Source organism: Lissotriton helveticus, chromosome 8 (genome assembly GCF_964261635.1).
Source record: "Lissotriton helveticus chromosome 8, aLisHel1.1, whole genome shotgun sequence".
NCBI classification, from domain to species: Eukaryota; Metazoa; Chordata; class Amphibia; order Caudata; family Salamandridae; genus Lissotriton; species Lissotriton helveticus.
Window position 1 is genome coordinate 1601572782 of NC_136069.1, and position 19187 is coordinate 1601591968.

The 19187-nt window shown below is 50.1% G+C and overlaps 1 protein-coding gene across 1 annotated transcript in view; it reads right to left on the bottom strand.

The window, feature by feature from the left end:
* The window catches only part of CHRNA10 (cholinergic receptor nicotinic alpha 10 subunit), a 63390-nt gene that overhangs the window by 25355 nt on the left and 18848 nt on the right, over positions 1 to 19187 (bottom strand). The window contains exon 2 of the mRNA XM_078656265.1: positions 3875 to 4029. Within this exon, the coding sequence (XP_078512391.1) occupies positions 3875 to 4029 (155 nt within the window). The remainder of the gene's footprint in view (positions 1 to 3874; positions 4030 to 19187) is intronic.

Here is a 19187-nt window from a genome sequence, read left to right on the forward strand (position 1 = left end):
AGAGATGCATCAAGGGACCTGCATGGGCCTCATAATAGGAGTAGAAACATTAAGCAGATCCATGGCTACACCTTTTATTAACAAGCCATACTGATTGACAAAACATGGCAAGACTTTCAAGCCAAGCATGACAAAGCTAAATTGCTTTTAGGTTTCAGATCACAGAATACTACTTGTCCGTCCTTGTTTTCAGTTCAGGCCAGTGGGTGCCTCCAGACTCAGTGGGTGTCTCCAGAAATCCGTGGGTGCCTCCAGAAATCCGTGGGTGCCTCCAGACACCAGTGGATGCCTCCAGACATCAGTGGGTGCCTCCGGACATCCATGGGTGACTCTGGACAACCGTGGGTGCCTCCGGATATCCGTGGGTGGCTCCGTACATCCATGGGTGGCTCCAGACATCTGTGGGTGGCTCCAGACATCCATGGGTGACTCTGGACATCTGTGGGTGGCTCCGGACATCTGTGAGTGCCTCCAGATATCCGTGGGTAGCTCCGGACATCCTTGGGTGGCTCCGGACATCTGTGGGTGCCTCAAAACATCCGTAGATGCCAGACATCAGTGGGTGCCTCCAGACATCAGTGGGTGTCTCCAGGCATCAGTGGATACCTCGAGACATCAGTGGGTGTATCCAGGCATCAGTGGATACCTCGAGACATCAGTGGGTGTCTCCAGGCATCAGTGGATACCTCGAGACATCAGTGGGTGTATCCAGGCATCAGTGGATGTCTCCAGGCATCATCGGGTGTTTCCAGGCATCAGAGGATACCTCCAGACATCAGTGGGTGTTTCCAGGCATCAGTGGATATCTCAAGACATCAGTGGGTGTCTCCAGGCATCAGTGGATTCCTCGAGACATCAGTGGGTGCCTCCAGACAGCTGGCTTTCCACCCTTTGCTGGTCTTCATTTTTTTCAGGGCCATGTCGTATGTTTTTTTAGGTCAAGCCTAGCACAGCGCACATGCGCTGCCCTAGGAGCGGGCCTCTTGAAATCACTCAAGACTTTCACTAAACTCGTGTGTGTGGCTTTTTATTTTCCACACATTCTATTGGCCTTTGCATGTGGTTTTCAAAAACGAAAGCACGCAATTGACCAAAGGCGGGTGCATGTCCCACCTTTTCTGTAAAGGTTCACTCCCATGGCCTTTGGGTCTCGGGAGCAAGCAGCGGCGTGCAGTGTGCCAGCTGCATTCCTGGATTAGGTTACTCATTAACCCAGCTCGGTCGCTTTCACTTTCGCGGCCACATTTGATTTCAGTTCCATAAACAAATGTGGGGCTATCTCAACGCCTTTCTGCTCTGGCGCTGCCTCTCTCCCCTATATACTCACAGGAACGTGCTTGTTACATTCCGTGCGCCATGTGCGCTTTCACTTTGCCAACTTTTGCATTGTTTGGTCATCCGATCCGGTGCTTGTATTTAGTTGATTGGTTTCGTTCTCAGCTCCGTGCTTTCAGATCAACCAAAACCGAGCAACGGCGCTGGAAGAAGGCTCAGGGTCAGCCCCCACCCCTCCTCCTCGCACTATGTACTGAAACTTGTTTTTCCATGAAGTGATGAAGGCGCTTTGAAGGCTGACTGGAATCTTTAAGTATACGTGTGAGCAGATACTTTAAATGCTCTGAGAAGGCCATGTCTAAAATATAAGAGCACACGTGTCCTTGATGGTTTCTATCAATTCATGGCACTGCGCTCACATGAAAGTCCATTCTGTGCGTCGGTGGATAAATTACGCTATTTTTACCCTGCCATGCTTTAATATACACGAATGGAGTTTCTTCGTTGCAAATGCTTGCTAATCTCAACACAGCCATGCGGAACATGACTATATTTTAAAATATTGTGTTTTATATGCTCCACATGCGTTCATCGTGTTGAACTCTATCTTGGTTTCTCTGTGCACGGTGTTACAGTTAACGCTCTCGGTCGGTGCGTCATGGTGCACGTGTTACTTCCAGGTATTTATTTACACGTATGCTTCTCAGCCCGTCTGCTTGTTTGATCTGGTGTATTGACCGCCCGGACTTTAATTATGGAGCTTCCATTCTTAATAAAGGAACGACCTGTGTTTAGCAGAGCAAGTCTGGGGCTGCTGCATTCAACGAGGAGTGCTAGCCACCACTCATCCTCCGAGTGCCCAGTGTTAGGGAGCTTGACTGCAGCTTGGAAAACGCAACAGTATCTCCCCAAAAACTACGGAGCATGTTAGCAAGAACCTCGTTAAAATTATCGCCATTTTAGCGGCAGGAAACTGCCGCTAAAACGGTGATAACGGGCTTGAAAATATGCATTATAGAATTCCAATTGAAGCCCAGGTTAGATGTCCTGCACATCTAACCTGGGCTTCTATTGGAATTCTATAACGCATATTAGCAAGCCCATTATCGCCGTTTTAGCTGCAGTTTCCTGCCGCTAAAACAGCGATAATTTTAACTAGGTTCTTGCTAATATGCCCCTCCTGTTTTATCTTGCCACTGCTCCCTCTCTGCTGTTGACGTACCTCCTGTCGTACGTCAGTCACATCTTGTATTGAGCACCGTCATCGGAGAGCACTGGTTACCTTAAGATGTCGCCGTGAGATACCACAGCATAGATAAGGGGTTTGTCTAGTGTCTGACTTGCACAATCACAAAATCTGAGATCAGTCAAAGCTTTTCTACTTTAACAAATTATGGGATCCTAGGCAAATATTTTATTTCACTTTTTCTTCATTATCACTTATTAGAGCACTGATCCTAATGTTACAAACGTCCGTAGGTTCCAATTTTGGATTGATATAACCATACACATATTCAGAAATTAAGCTATAATGAATCATCCAGGATAATGTGCTGAAAGGCTACACACTTATAAGGTCCCAAAGGCGAGACCTATTGGCTATGCCAATGCTTGTTCTTACATGGGAATAACTTTCATTTCAGAAGAGCAGTGGTGCTGCAGAGGTGAATGTATGGCTGTACATCAGCGGGGCACAGTGTTGCCTGGTTTCCATTTCACACGCTGTAAATGGAGTCTGGATTTTCCGGATGTATGACGTTACAACGCACACTTTTACAACGCATACCTTTACAACGCATTTTTTACAACGCAACATCCATTACAACACATTCCATTACAACGCATGCCATTACAACAACATTTTTAAAACTACATTTACAACGCATTCCCTTACAACGCATAACATTACATTGCATGTTTGGTAAGTATCGGATAGTGTAGGGGTAAAAATTACTATTCTAACTACAGGGGGTGCAACAGTAGGGTAAGTGTTGGATAGTGTAGGGGTAAAAATTACTATTCTAACTCCAGGGGGTGCAACAGTAGGGTAAGTGTTGGATAGTGTAGGGGTAAAAATTACTATTCTAACTCCAGGGGGTGCAACAGTAGGGTAAGTGTTGGATGGTAATGTTATGCGTTGTAATGATATGCGTTGTAATGACTGTGTTTTAATGACATGCGTTGTAGTGGTGTGCGTTGTAGTGTCATGCGTTGTAATGGTTGCGTTGTAATTGCATGCGTTGTAATGGATGTTGCGTTGTAAAAGTTTCGTTGTAATGGTAGTGCGTTGTAAAAGTTGCGTTGTAAAGGTTGTTTCTTGGATTTTCCCATTGAGACCCAGAGCTCCAAGTAGCAGGGTTAGACTTGGATTCAAAGGACCAGACAACAGAGTGTCCCTGTGATGGAGAACCAGAGACTCACCCTAACCCTTGTCATTGTCAAAATACCCAAACCAAAAGCACTTAGCTGCTAGAGGCGTCCCCGATGGGAGAAGGCGCTCCTTCCATTGCGCTGGGTGCCAGGGTGGTCCGTCACCTGAGCCCTGGCTGTCAAAGGCAGAAGAGGCGACATGATGCAGCCCCATACCAGTCCGACCTACTTGTTATATAGGACGATGTCGGGTCTCCATACATAACTACTAGGTATACGGATGGTATCGAGTCCATCATAATCGTCCTTATTCCAGCGCAGGTAGGCATCGAACCACACCTGCCGTATCCACAGGTAGGCCATCAGAATTTGGTTCCGTTCGTCCTGGGGAGAGGGAGACAAAAGAGATGAGTTATATTCAAAGACGATATCCGAAAGGAAGAGAAAGAGAACATGGTGGAAAGAAAACTAGAAAACAAAGCAGGAAGACAAGAAAGAGAAAGAAAGAGAGAAACAAGTTAAGAAAGAAAGAGAAACATGCAAAGAAAGAAAGAGAGAGAGAGAAAGAAAGGAAGAGAAACAAAGAAAGAAGGAAAGAAAGAGAGAAACACGGAAAGAAAGAGAGAAACAAGAAAGAGAAAGAAAGGGAAAGAAAAAGAAACAAGCAAAGAAGGAAAGAAAGAAAGAACAAACAAACCTAGGAACAAAAGAAGAAAGGAGGGAAAAAAGAAGGGGGAAGGAAAGAAAAAAGTGTGAAGACAAACAGCTGTCTTGTGCATTGCAGTTCATAGAGGAGAGGACATTGCACCCTTACGAGCAAGGGGGTGTAGCACACAGGCTTGAGCACCCTCGGGGATCGCATTAGGAGCAAATGAAATCAATTTAAAGGTGTAAATGCCAAATGCTTTATGTTATGTTAGGTTATGTTATGTTATGTTATGGTATGGTATTGTATGGTATGGTATGGTATGGTATGGTATGGTATGGTATGGTATGGTATGGTATGGTATGGTATTGTATGGTATGCCATGTCATTTCATCAAATTATGTGTATGTGTGGAGCGCACTATCACTCGCGAGGGTGTCCTGGTGCTGTGAATCAGGAGACGCGGGGGCCGAAGCCAGGGCCGAGACCAGATGACGAGCCAGGTCTTCAGTTTCTTGTGGAATTCAAGAACCGCGGCGATGCTCTGATGAGCCGGGGACGTGAGCATCATTGTCAAAGAGTGTGATACACAAATGTGCAGCGGTAAAAACGCAAAGGCAAAATGACGTGGTGGTCACAATGGCGTGCGATTGTGACAGTGTTTCTGCTAATATATCCGCATGCAAGTACACCAAGAATTGAAAGATCAATCCGGGGGATGGGGGGTGAGGGGAGGGTGTTTATTATTTGCAGGAGTGATCAAGTGATTTGCTCACGCAATTGTATCACCATTGTCTTTACAGCAACAGAGCGATGGGTTCCTGGGTCATAATGCAAGCAAGGGGAATGGGTACCCAGCACCATTGTTAAATAGAACAAGCATTGGTAAAGCCAATAGTTCTTCCCTATGCAAGAGCTATTGGCTTTGGCAATGTGTTTTAGTCATTATGTACACCAGTGTGGCTGCTGTTCAGCATGGCTAAAAGTTAGAGTCCTGGAGTGGGTTGGGGCAGATTGGAGTGGGGTAGATTGGGGATGAGTGGAATGGGGTAGATTGGGTAGAGTGGAGTTGATTGACATAGAGGGGAGATGGGTAGAGTAGGGTAGAATGGAGTGGGTGGATTGGAATATGGTAGATTGGAATGTGGTAGATTGGGGTGTAGTGGGATAGACTGGGGCGGAGTGGGGGTAACCTTAGACTAAAGTGGAGTATATTTGGTAGACTAGAATGGGGTAGATTGAAGTGAGGATACATAGGAGTAGGGTAGATTGGAGTAGGGTGTAGTGGGATACATTGGGGTAGATGCAAGTGGAGTGGGGTAGATTAGAGTGGGGAGCTAGGCAGATTAGCATGGTAGATTGGAATGGGGTAGCTTGGGATGTAGTGGGATTGGGTGGGGTGTATTGGAGTGAAGTGTATTTGGTAGACTGGAATGGAGTAGATTGAAATGGGGGTAGATAGGAGTAGGGTAAATTGGAGTAGAGTGGAGTGGGATACATTGGGGTTGATGGGAGTGGAGTGGGGAAGATAGGGTAAGAGTGAAGTGGGGTAGGATGGAGTGGAGTTGGGTAGATTGGAGTGGGGTACATTCGGGAGATTATAGTAGGGAAGAATGGAGTGAGGCAGATTGGGGTAGAGAGGAGTGGGGTAGATTGGGGTAGAGAGGAGTGGGGTAGATTGAGGGATGCAGTAGATTGGGCTTGGGTTGGGTAGGGTGGAGTGGGGTAGATTATGGTAGAGTGGGGTAGATTGGCTTGATTGGAGTGTGGTATTGGGGTAAATTGCATTGGGATAGATTGAGGTGAAGTCGAGTAGATTGGGCTGGAGTTGGGTAGATTGGAGTGGGGTGTGATCAATTGGAATGCCATAGATTGAAGTGAGGTAGATGAGGGTAGAGTGGAGTGAGATATATTGGGGTAGATTTTAGGAAGAGTGGAGTGCATTGGAGGGGGTAGAGTGGAGTGGTGACCCCCCTGTGGAAGTCGAAACCCTGGTTCCTGATATTATTGGAGATGAGTTGCGACTCACCCAGGATGCTCCCTTGGTCTCGGACGATGCTCCAGGGCCCTCACGGAGAACTACATCCGATGGTAACATCGGAGCAGTTGCCCCTGATGGCATGGAGGCTTTCCGGCAACAATGGTAAATTTCAGACAAAGCTTCCGAATTCTTTAAGCAAGCCTGGGCCCTTTCCACAAGGAAGAGATACTCATTAGGCTTGTAAATGCTGGATACAATAGTACCTGGAACGGTACATGGATCCCATGGGTGCAGAATTATCCCATGTTGTGAATTTCCTGTCCGATAAAGCTTCAGAAGGTTTGTCATACCAGTCAGTACATAATTTCAGATCGTCAATTTCTGCAGGCCATAGCCAGGTGGACGGAAAACCGGTAGGTATGCACCCAGTGGTGTGTAAATTACTTAAAGGAATTAGAGTGGCTAATCCCCCTAAACAGAAATATTCATTCTTGTGGGATGAGTCCCTGGTCATAGCCCTCTTTGACAAATGGCCGATTATTGCTCTGTTATGCAGGAAGCCATTATCAGCTAAATTAGCTATGCTTTTGTGTTTATCTGCCTGCAGACGTTCTTCAGATGTGAGAGCTCTGGATCTTACAGGTAGAATATTCACTCCAGAAGGGGTTTCCTTTAACATTATTGGCAGGACAAAAACATTGTCACGTAGTATAGAATATAATGCTTTTCCCAGTAAGGTTAAGTTGTGTGTAGTTCAATGCTTAAAAGCCTATGAAGAATGCACACAGTCCTTGCGACCAGAGGGGTCAACACAACTGTTAATTGCCTTGCAAAAACCATTCAAACCAGTATCAGCTCTACAATAGCCAGATGGTTCAAATCAGTCATGAAGAAAGCTGGTATTGATACCCAAATATTTGGGGCACATTCTGTACGTGTTGCCATGGCATTCAAAACTTTTATTTTGGGTTCAACTATTCAGGACATTATGAAATCTACAGATTGGTCATAAGAATCTACATTTAAACAATTTTATTATAAACCAGTGGGTGATATAGCTACTGTGGTAATTGATAATCGTTAAACGAGACCCTCCGGTTCTTTAAGAGAATAAAAGATTTGCTAGCATTCGCGCCAAGAATTTTCAATTCTGTTAGGACACGGAGGCGAGCATTATCCCACCTGGTTGTATTTCAATGATTCTTGTAATAAAGTGCATACCCGAATGTAGTATGCATTTTGCTCAACTGAGATTACGTGTTTTTTTTATTTCATTTATTCCAGGTTCAGAAAGGAAAGCAGTGTAATCTTTCTTCTGGTTGAAGAGGTTGGACGACATCCCATTTCTTGGTTAAAAAAGTTATTACACATTGGGGGATAACAATATCGGATTTTCAAGATGATGTACACACTTGGACTAAAAAACTATTGAGCAAAGAAAGAGGCTCATGAAAAGGAGATGGTGGCTCTTATAGGGTCTTATGGGACATGATTGGTTGCAAGAGCATCATGGGAAATGTAGTTCTATTTTATGTTGAAACTTTTTCATTGGCTGCTGTGACATCCTTCCTTGACCACCGTGAACAGAGGGTCAAGTTGGGTGACTTTCTTTCCCCAGTCAAGCCTGTGCAGTGTGGGGTGCCTCAGGGGTCGTCCCTGAGCCCCACGCTCTTTAATATCTATGTGGCACCACCTGCCAGGCTTGTGAGATCATTTGGGCTGGAAGTCCTATCTTACGCTGACGACACCCAGATTATGGTTTCCCTCTCGCAATCTGTAGACATCACGGCCCGGAACTTCAGGAATTGTATGGAAGCAGTGGCGGGTTGGATGATAAGGAACTTCCTCAAATTAAATGGGGAGAAAACGGAGGTTCTTATCTTCGGAGGCAAGGAAGAGATCTGGTCGATGGAGTGGTGGCCTTCTGCTCTTGGAGCTTGCCCTACGCCCTCATAGTCTGCCCGCAACTTGGGTGTAATCTTTGACACTAAGCTCTCCTTCGACAAACAAGTCAGCAGGACTGCCTCAACCTGCTGTGGGGTCCTAAGAATTTTGAGGAAAATTGTACACTATCTTTCCATCGAGGCCCGAAAACAGGTCACTGTGGCCCTCATATCCTCAAGGCTAGATTACTGCAATTCACTATACCTAGGAATCAGCAAACAACTAGTCCACCGCCTCCAAATAGTGCAAAATGCAGCAGCCAGGTTCGTTGCTGATGTCCCGAGGCTTTCATCAGGCTCCTCTATCAGGAAGAATCTGCATTGGCTCCCCATGCAGGCCAGGATAGAGTTTAAGGTCCTGTGTCTCACCCACCGGGCCCTGTATGGATCCAGTGCTGAAGACATCAGACCCCTTGTGTCCCTCTATATCCCCAGTAGGGCACTTCGCTCAGCATATAAAAATCTTCTTTCTGTACCACGAGTCATCAAAGCCAGGTGGGGCGGGAGGGCCTTTTTCTCCCTCGCCCCCAGGATTTGGAACATACTTCCGGCTGAGCTCAAAGGACAAACCTCCTATCCTCTCTTCCGAAAGGCATTGAAGACTTGGCTTTTCAGGGAGGCCTACCCATAGCCGGTTCACCCCTTCTCCCTCCATACAGTTAGTACCATCCTTAGCGCCTTGATGCCTATGGGCAAAGTTGCGCTTTATAAATCCTTACTCAACTCAACTCAACTCAATTTAACAGTAAAGAAAGAGAAGCAATAATCTTCGCCTCCGAGTCCTTATTAGAATTGAAAATTCTTGTCGTGAATGCTAGCAAATTTTTATTGAGCGAAAGAAGCCAGGAGCGGATTACCGGCACGGGAGAGCCGCCCATTACCAGGGGCGTAACAAACGCCCCCGCAGTGCTGGGGGGCCTCACTCTCTACAGTTACTGAAGGGGGCCCCAAGGGGCCCGGTCCCTTCAGCTCTTCTGGGAGCTGTGAGAGAGGCTTGCGCTGAAGCAAGCCTCTCTCCCTCTGAGTCTGAAGCAGGTGCAGGCTGAGCCCCTCGCCCCCTCCCTCTGACTGACTGACAAGAGAAACAAAGTATCAATATACATTGTTTCTCTTAAGTCAGAGCCAGGCAGGCCCGAAAGAGGGTGGGGGTGGGGGCCCAGAGACAGCAGTCTCCACGGCTCCTGTGAGGCAGCACAGAGCCCGGCCCCCACTCTCTCCTCTCATAAGCAAAGCTCACCCCACAAGAGAAGAGGAGGGACAGGGCCAAGGATGGGGTGGGGGCCCCACCCCACAAGAGAAGAGGAGAGACAGGGCCAAGGATGGGGTGGGGGTCCCACCCCACAAGAGAAGAGGAGAGACAGGGCCAAGGATGGGGTGGGGGCCCCACCCCACAAGAGAAGAGGAGAGACAGGGCCAAGGATGGGGTGGGGCCCCAGAGAGCAGAAGGCAGCACATAGCAGTGCTCGGGACCCGGACAAGTGTGAAAATGGGGGCCCCAGAGAGAGCAATCTCCAGGGCAAAGCTCACATGAGAAGGGACGAGGTAGCAAAATGGTGCCCTCAGGTAAGCACTCTTGTTTGAAGCACCATGTGGGAGTCTGCAGGGAGAGGGGAAGGGGTGCACAGGAGGGTGCACGGCAGGGGGGAATAAGGGTGCAAGGTAGAGAGGAGAAGGGTGCAAGGCAGAGGGGAGAAGGGTGCAAGGTAGAGAGGAGATGGGTGCAAGGCAGAGGGGGAGAAGGGTGCAAGGCAGAGGGGGAAAAGGGTGCAAGGCAGAGGGGAGAAGGGTGCAAGGCAGAGGGGGAGAAGGATGCAAGGCAGAGGGGGAGAAGGGTGCAAGGCAGATGGGGAGAAGGGTGCAAGGCAGAGGGGAGAAGGGTGCAAGGCAGAGGGGAGAAGGGTGCAAGGCAGAGGGGGAGAAGGATGCAAGGCAGAGGGGGAGAAGGGTGCAAGGCAGATGGGGAGAAGGGTGCAAGGCAGAGGGGAGAAGGGTGCAAGGCAGAGGGGGAGAAGGATGCAAGGCAGAGGGGGAGAAGGGTGCAAGGCAGATGGGGAGAAGGGTGCAAGGCAGAGGGGAGAAGGGTGCAAGGCAGAGGGGAGAAGGGTGCAAGGCAGAGGGGGAGAAGGATGCAAGGCAGAGGGGGAGAAGGGTGCAAGGCAGATGGGGAGAAGGGTGCAAGGCAGAGGGGAGAAGGGTGCAAGGCAGAGGGGAGAAGGGTGCATGGTAGAGAGGAGATGGGTGCAAGGCAGAAGGGGAGAAGGGTGCAAGGCAGAGGGGGAGAAGGGTGCAAGGCGGAGGGAGAAGGGTGCAAGGCGGAGGGGAGAAGGGTGCAAGGCAGAGGGGGAGAAGGGTGCAAGGCGGAGGGGAGAAGTGTGCAAGGCAGAGGGGAGAAGTGTGCAAGGCAGAGGGGGAGAAGGGTGCAATGCAGAGGGGGAGAAGGGTGCAAGGCAGAGGGGGAGAAGGGTGCAAGGCAGAGGGGGAGAAGGGTGCAAGGCAGAGGGGGAGAAGGGTGCAAGGCAGAGGGGGAGAAGGGTGCAAGGCAGAGGGGGAGAAGGGTGCAAGGCGGAGGGAGAAGGGTGCAAGGCGGAGGGGAGAAGGGTGCAAGGCAGAGGGGGAGAAGGGTGCAAGGTGGAGGGGGAGAAGGGTGCAAGGCAGAGGGGAGAAGGGTGCATGGTAGAGAGGAGATGGGTGCAAGGCAGAAGGGGAGAAGGGTGCAAGGCAGAGGGGGAGAAGGGTGCAAGGCGGAGGGAGAAGGGTGCAAGGCGGAGGGGAGAAGGGTGCAAGGCAGAGGGGGAGAAGGGTGCAAGGTGGAGGGGAGAAGTGTGCAAGGCAGAGGGGAGAAGTGTGCAAGGCAGAGGGGGAGAAGGGTGCAATGCAGAGGGGGAGAAGGGTGCAAGGCAGAGGGGGAGAAGGGTGCAAGGCAGAGGGGGAGAAGGGTGCAAGGCAGAGGGGAGAAGGGTGCATGGTAGAGAGGAGATGGGTGCAAGGCAGAGGGGGAGAAGGGTGCAAGGCAGAGGGGGAGAAGGGTGCAAGGCGGAGGGAGAAGGGTGCAAGGCGGAGGGGAGAAGGGTGCAAGGCAGAGGGGGAGAAGTGTGCAAGGTGGAGGGGAGAAGTGTGCAAGGCAGAGGGGAGAAGTGTGCAAGGCAGAGGGGGAGAAGGATGCAAGGCAGAGGGGGAGAAGGGTGCAAGGCAGAGGGGGAGAAGGGTGCAAGGCAGAGGGGAGAAGGGTGCAAGGTGGAGGGGAGAAGTGTGCAAGGCAGAGGGGGAGAAGGATGCAAGGCAGAGGGGAGAAGGGTGCTAGGCGGAGGGGAGAAGTGTGCAAGGCGGAGGGGAGAAGTGTGCAAGGCAGAGGGGGAGAAGGGTGCAAGGCAGAGGGGGAGAAGGGTGCAAGGCAGAGGGGAGAAGGGTGAAAGGTAAAGGGGAGAAGTGTGCAAGGCAGAGAAGAGAACGGTGCAAGGCAAAGAGGAGAAGGGTGCAAGAGAGGAGAAGAGTGAAAGGTAGAGAAGGGTGCAAGGCAGAGGGGGAGAAGGGTGCAAAGCAGAGGGGAGAAGGGTGCAAGGTGGAGGGGAGAAGGGTGCAAGGCAGAGGAGGAGAAGGGTGCAAGGCAGAGAGGAGAAGGGTGCAAGGTAGAGGGGAGAAGTGTGCAAGGCAGAGAAGAGAACGGTGCAAGGCAAAGAGGAGAAGGGTGCAAGAGTGGAGAAGGGTGAAAGGTAGAGAAGGGTGCAAGGCGGAGGGGGAGAAGGGTGCAAGGCAGAGGGGAGAAGGGTGCAAGGCGTAGGGGGAGAAGGGTGCAAGGCAGAGGGGAGAAGTGTGCAAGGCAGAGAAGAGAAGGGTGCAAGGCAGAGAAGAGAAGGGTGCAAGGTGGAGGGGAGAAGGGTGCAAGGTGGTGGGGAGAAGGGTGCAAGGTGGAGGGGAGAAGGGTGCAAGGCAGAGGGGAGAAGGGTGCAAGGTAGAGGGGAGAAGGGTGCAAGGTGGAGGGGAGAAGGGTGCAAGGCAGAGGGGAGAAGGGTACAAGGCAGAGGGGAGAAGGGTGCCAGGTAGAGGGGAGAAGGGTGCAAGGCAGAGAGTAGAAGGGTGCAAGGAAGAGAGGAGAAGGGTGCAAGGCAGAGGGGAGATGGGTGCAAGGCGGAGGGGAGAATGGTGCAAGGTGGTGGGGAGAAGGGTGCAAGGTGGAGGGGAGAAGGGTGCAAGGCAGAGGGGAGAAGGGTGCAAGGCAGAGGGGAGAAGGGTGCAAGGCAGAGGGGAGAATGGTGCAAGGTAGAAAAGGGTGCAAGGCGGAGGTGGACTAGGGTACAAGGGGAAGGAGAGAAGGTGCAAGGGGGAGAAAGGTGCAAGAGGGAGGGCAAGAAGGGTGCAAGGCAGAGGGGAGAAGGGTGCAAGGGGGATGGGGATGAAGTTAAAAATTTGCCCCCCCTGGAAACATTTCTGCGGATGCCCATGTGAGGGAGAGTGGGAGAGAGTGGAGAGAGAGAGAGTAGAGAGAGAGAGTGGAGAGAGAGAGTGGAGAGAAACAGTGGAGAGAAACAGTGGAGAGAGAGAGAGTGGAGAGAGGCAGTGGAGATAGAGTAGACAGTGGAGAGAAGGTGGAGATAGACAGTGGAGAGAGAGACAGTGGAGAGAGAGTGGAGAGAGAGAGTGGAGAGAGAGAGTGGAGAGAAACAGTGGAGAGAAACAGTGGAGAGAGAGAGAGTGGAGAGAGGCAGTGGAGAGAGAGTAGACAGTGGAGAGAAGGTGGAGATAGACAGTGGAGAGAGAGACAGTGGAGAGAGAGTGGAGAGAGAGAGTGGAAAGAAACAGTGGAGAGAGAGTAGACAGTGGAGAGAGAGTGGAGAGAGACAGTGGAGAGAGAGTGGAGAGAGAGAGTGGAGAGAAACAGTGGAGAGAGAGTAGACAGTGGAGAGAGAGTGGAGAGAGACAGTGGAGAGAGCATGTCGAGACACTGGAGAGAGTGTGGAGAGAGAGACAGTGGAGAGAGAGCGGAGAGAGAGACCGTTGAGAGAGCGTGGAGAGAGAGAGAGTGGAGAGATTGGAGAGAGAGGGTGGCGAGAGAGAGAGAATAGAGAGAGGGTGGAGGGAGACAGTGGAGAGAGAGTGAGTGAAGAGAGAGAGAGTGGAGAGAGAGTAAAGAGAGGGTGAAGAGAGAGTAGAGAGAGTGGAGAGTGGAGAGAGAGTGGAGAGAGAGAGAGTAGAGAGAGAGTAGAGAGGGAGTGGAGAGAGAGTAGAGAGAGAGAAGGGAGAGAGGGTGGAGAGAGAGAGATAGTGAGAGAGTGGAGAGAGAAAGGAGATAGAGAAAGTAGAGAGAGGGACAGAGGAGAGACAGTGGATAGAGAGACAGTAGAGATAGAGTGGGCAGAGTTGAGAGAGAGAATGGAGAGAGTGTAGAGAGAGTAGAGACTGACTGACTGACTCAGAGACTAAATACTGACTGACCAAGAGACTGACTGACTGAGAAACTGACTGAGAGGGAGAGAGACTGGCTGACTGAGAGAGTGACTGACTGACTGACAGAGAGAGAGAGAGACTGATTGAGAGTAAGACTGACTGACAGAGAGAGAGAGACTGACTGACTGAGACTGACGGCGGTAGAGAGAAACTGACTGAGAGAGAGACTGAGAGAGAGAGGCAGAGACTGACTGACCAATAGATAGACTGATTGACTGTGAGAGAGACTGACAGAGAGAGACTGACTGAAAGAAAGACTGACTGAGTGAGAGAGTCTGACTGACAGAGACTGACTGACAGAGAGAGAGAGACTGACTGACTGAGGTAGAGAGAGAATGACTGACTGAGAGAGACTGACTGACTGACTGACTGGGAGAGAGAGAGAATGACTGGGAGAGAGAGAGTCTGACTGACAGAGAGAGAGAGACTGACTGAGAGAGAGACTGACTGACAGAGAGAGAGACTGACTGCCAGAGACTGAGAGAGAGAAAGAGACTGACAGGCTGACAGAGAAAGAGAGACTGACCAACAGAGAGAGAGAGACTGACTGACAGAGAGAGACTCACAGAGAGAGACTGACAGAGAGAGAGACTGACTGACAGAGAGGGTCACTGACTGACAGAGAGAAGAGAGACTGACTGAGAGAGAATGACTGACTGAGAGAGACTGACAGAGGGAGAGAAAGACTGTCTGGAAGACTGACTGACAGAGAGAGAGACTGAGAGAGAGAGACTGAGAGAGAGAGCCTGACAGAGAGACTGACAGTGAGAGGGACTGACAGGGAGAGGGACTGACTGACTAAGAGAGAGACTAACTGACTAAGAGAGAGACTGACTGACTGACAGACTGAGAGAGAGAGAGAGAGAGAGAGAGACTGACTGACTGACTAAGAGAGACTGAATGACCGAGAGAGAGGTAGACTGACTGACTGAAAGAGAGATACTGACTGACAGAGAGAGAGAGAGACTGTGATGGAATTGGGGTCAAAGTATGAAGCTATGCAATGCCTCTTGCTATTGTCTAATAAAAATGTATTATCAAAATGTGCTCTTTGTAGTTACATCTGCTTTTGAAATACTGCATTGTTGCTTTGTCTAATGTTTTAAAACGGAAACGAGAAGGAGCAGTGGATGCACTTTTGTCAAAACTGAACGATGAGTGGGCCCGATGTTGTATATCATGGCAGGAGTCTGCATCAGGAAACCCACCTAAAATTGGGCAAACTTCCCCGGCCTACTGATGGCAGGGACCCTGTAATGAATGGACCACCACGTATGATAGCCTGCTGGCAGACTAAGCCCAACCTTTAACTCCACCATCCAGAGTTACTTATAAAGGCTGGATTGGTGACAGTGGCGTAACAATCGCCCGCATCCCCTGCAGTACGGCGGGTCGCTGGCCTGAGAGCTCTAGACTGGCACGGAGAATGGGAGGGGGCCCCCTCCATGTAGTTTGCAGGGGGGCCCCCTCATGTTTCGTTACGCCACTGCCCATTACAAAGGTAACCAAGGCAGCGAGCAATTCCGCCTTGGAAATATTTTTTGTTTAAGAGCTGCCAAAGATCAAGCGGCGGCCCGCAAACGACAGAGGTGAAGTAAACTACGGGGGCAACTCCTGGGCAAGTTCTAGCAAACATTGTGAATTTGCATTCAAAAAGAAGCCTTGAGCACTATGGGGAGCGACCCTCGGGCACTTTCCCTAACAAAGGACACAACTAATGTACAAGATATACAGGAGTGACCCCATGGCATTATAAACAACTGCAAATGTGAATGTGAGGAAGAGCTCACACAGGCCCATTTTGGCTCCTAGGCAAGGGCTTTTAGGAGCAGCAGTTCCCCTGCAAACATTAATAAAAGCCCCTAAGACACACATGGACGGCCCAGGAGGAGAACGTGACCCGCAGGGCAAAAGGGCAGTTAGCAGCTTCACTGGATGCGGATATACTGTGCGATCCACCCAGCCGGAGAGGGCACCCTTTACACACACAGCAACGGGAAGTGCCATCTTAAGCACCGCATGAACCTAAAAATTCTGTTTCAGGCGGTGCTTAACCCCTTCGACGCTGATGACGAGCTGGGCTCGTCATGAGGTAGCCTCCTCGCACGCTCATGACGAGCCCAGCTCGTCATGTAACATGCACTTTACAAATTCTCAGCATACGAGCGGAATTCCGCCCGCACGCATCAGGTTAAGATGGCACTCGCCAAGGTAGAGTTGCCAGCAGCAGAGTTCAGCACGCATTCCTTCCGCATTTGGGCAGCTACAACAGCAGCAAAGATGGGGTAACAGCTGAGGGCATCAAAGGGATAGGCAGGTGGTGCCTACAAGTGGTACCTGAGAATCCTGCAGGAAGGCGGGTCTTAGAGCCTGGTGCTGTCCAAACACCTACACACACAACCACTGTACCACACCCACTGTTCAGCAAGCTGTCACCGTTTGTCTTGGCAGGACACCGAAGTACAATGATGTGGATTGTGACGCACTTGTTGGACATGGGGGGGTAGAAGCTTCTCTCCCCAGACCCAACAAAATGAACAAAAGATGGATGGGGACATCTGGAATGAGCTGGGAGCAGCTGGGGGGCTACATTGGAGAGATTACATGAAGAGCACCCATCTGAAGCATACCTGCATATTGTGCACCGATGAGGGAACGACCTGGCACAGTTGTGGGAAAACGAGCTTCTGGGGTGCATCAGACATGGCCTAACCAGGGCTTCCAGGCTATTTGGCAGCACCAACTTGATATGGTCGTAACTTGTGCCCAGGCAAAAGTGTAGGGGAGCCTGATTCACTAGTGCTCTGGAAAATCCAGAAAGAAACTCAACGTGGTGGCTGCGAAATACTGCACGGCAAATGGATGGGAAACTTTTAGGCACGGCCTAATCAAGTTGAGGCACCCAGAATACTTCAGTGAGGACAGGGTGTACCTTTCAGAGGCTGAAACAGAGGTATGCTGGGCCAGCCTATAGCCAGTTATGCCACTTGTGGGGTGCCAGTAAACAACAAACAACCAGATGAGGGAACTATCTGAAGACGTAAGCCAACACGCAGCGTGGCGGTTAAAGGAGTTAAATAAATGGGGGCAGATTTACAATAACTGGCGCATCCCTGCCTATCAGCAGGGATGCGCCAGTTATTGTGCGCTGCAGCTCCGCCACCCTGGATGCGCCGCATTTACAATGCGGCGCACCATGGGGCAAAAACAGCACAGATGCGTCACGCATCTGTGCCGTAAAAGCGGCGCATTGCTGGAGTTGCATCACAAGCGCAACGCAGCTCCAGCAATGCTTTGGGGGCACTATCTCCACAATACTGCGTCAATTCCTACGCCTGCTTCAAGCAGGCCCAGGGTTTTGACGCAGCATGGGCCCAAAAGTGACTGAGTGAAATCTTATAGATTTCACTCAGCCACTTTTGGGGGGCGTTCCTGCGCCAGAACGCCCCCCCCCCCCCTGCGATGGAACGCCTCCTTCTGGCGCAGGGCTTTACAACGTGATGCATCTGGGAGATGCGTCATGTTGTAAATACCTCGCACCATGGAGCATCTGGTGAAGTAAAAGAGGTGCAGGGAGCTTGTAAATCTGCCCCAAGGAGCTTAAGGAGGTCTGAAAGGCCACACCCGAACACGGTGGGGTGGTTGGCCAGGTACTTACCTTGGGATGCCTCACAGCAGGGTAAGGCTGTCAGAGATGGGGGGAGGACACAGAGCATGGCACTCGCAGGCCAGGCCTGTCGCTCGGCGGACCACACAGAGTAGGCGAAGGTAGCAGGTTGGGCCTAAAAAGAGATTGTGGAATTACCCCCCTCACACATGGTAAAACTCCAGTTCAAAGACTCCGGCTGACATCAATAACTGTCAAAATGATTTATGGTGGGATTTATGACTTTATGACAAGAGAATCATATTGCAGTCTGTTTTGATTTACGGCACGTTTTATGATGACAATGTAGTCTAAGGGCGTGATTTTGATTTATGATGCCAATTATAATTGAAAATTATCGCTCTATGACAAACGGGCATGCAGGAAGATGTATGGCCCCCTAATAAAGTTCAAGCAGGGTACCTATTGTTCAACCGTGGAGATAATAAAGCTGAGGCCCAAAAAACGTCCCAGCACATTCTGCATGCAGTGTTTCTATTCAGAATGGGAGTGGCCACGTGCGAAGTTTATCAGTAGCGCCTCAGTGCCCGAAGCATGCTACTGCCCCCGAGTCTCGGCAATGACGCTGAACATCCTGTGATTCTGGGCAAATCACTTAATCTCCCCGGGCCCGATTCACAGAATGAATTTAAGACTCAATCCTAAACTTACTACTATTTTGGTATTCACAGAATGCACTTACTAATTTTGATATTCACAGAGGTTAGGATTTTGTCTTAAGTCTGTCTTAAGTCTGTCTTAAGTTTGTCTTAAGACAAACTTAAGATAAAATCCTAACTTCTGTGAATACCAAAAGTAGTAAGTGCATTCTGTGAATACCAAAATAGTAGTAAGTTTAGGATTGAATCTTAAGTTCATTCTGTGAATCGGGCCCCCCGTGCCTAACAAAAAATGAATGTGTCCTAATGTAATGCAATTGGTGCTATGTAAAGCGCTCTGATATCCGATTCAGGTCAAGTTTGCGCTATATAAAAATCTGTAAAAAAAAACCAAGCATTAGAAATGCAATCGGGCTCGGATTTATTTGAGTTTGAGCTAATGGCATTGTAAATGCCAATGTATTGTTGCTATGTGTTATGGAGTGTGTTCATGTGGTGTGTACTGCCAGTGATCTCCTTGTGAGTGTGAGAATATTGCACCGTTACTGCCTGTGTTGTCCTTCTTGTGAGTGTGAGAAGCTTGCACCTCTGCTGCCTGTGGTCTCCTTGTGAGTGTAAGAAGCTTGCACTGCTGCTGCCTGTGATGTCCTTCTTGTGAGTGTAAGAAGCTTGCACTGCTTCTGCCTGTGATGTCGTTCTTGTGAGTGTGAGAAGCTTGCACAGCTGCTGCCTGTGAGTATGAGAAGATTGCATTGTGCATCTCTGTGCTGTGCCTGTTCTTTATAAGGGACTCTTGCTCTGTTGCTGCTGCTGCCTTGGCAAAGTACCTGCTGTGAGTGTGTGAGGGAAGCTTGCACCGCTGCTGCTTGTGATGTCCTTCTTGTGAGTGGGAGAAGCTTGCACCTCAGCTGCCTGTGGTCTCCTTGTGAGTGTAAGTAGCTTGCACTGCTGCTGCCTGTGATGTCGTTCTTGTGAGTGTGAGAAGCTTGCACCGCTGCTGCTTGTGATGTCCTTCTTGTGAGTGGGAGAAGCTTGCACCTCAGCTGCCTGTGGTCTCCTTGTGAGTGTAAGTAGCTTGCACTGCTGCTGCCTGTGATGTCGTTCTTGTGAGTGTGAGAAGCTTGCACCGCTGCTGCTTGTGATGTCCTTCTTGTGAGTGGGAGAAGCTTGCACCTCAGCTGCCTGTGGTCTCCTTGTGAGTGTGAGAAGCTTGCACCGCTGCTGTTTGTGATGTCCTTCTTGTGAGTGTGAGAAGCTTGCACCG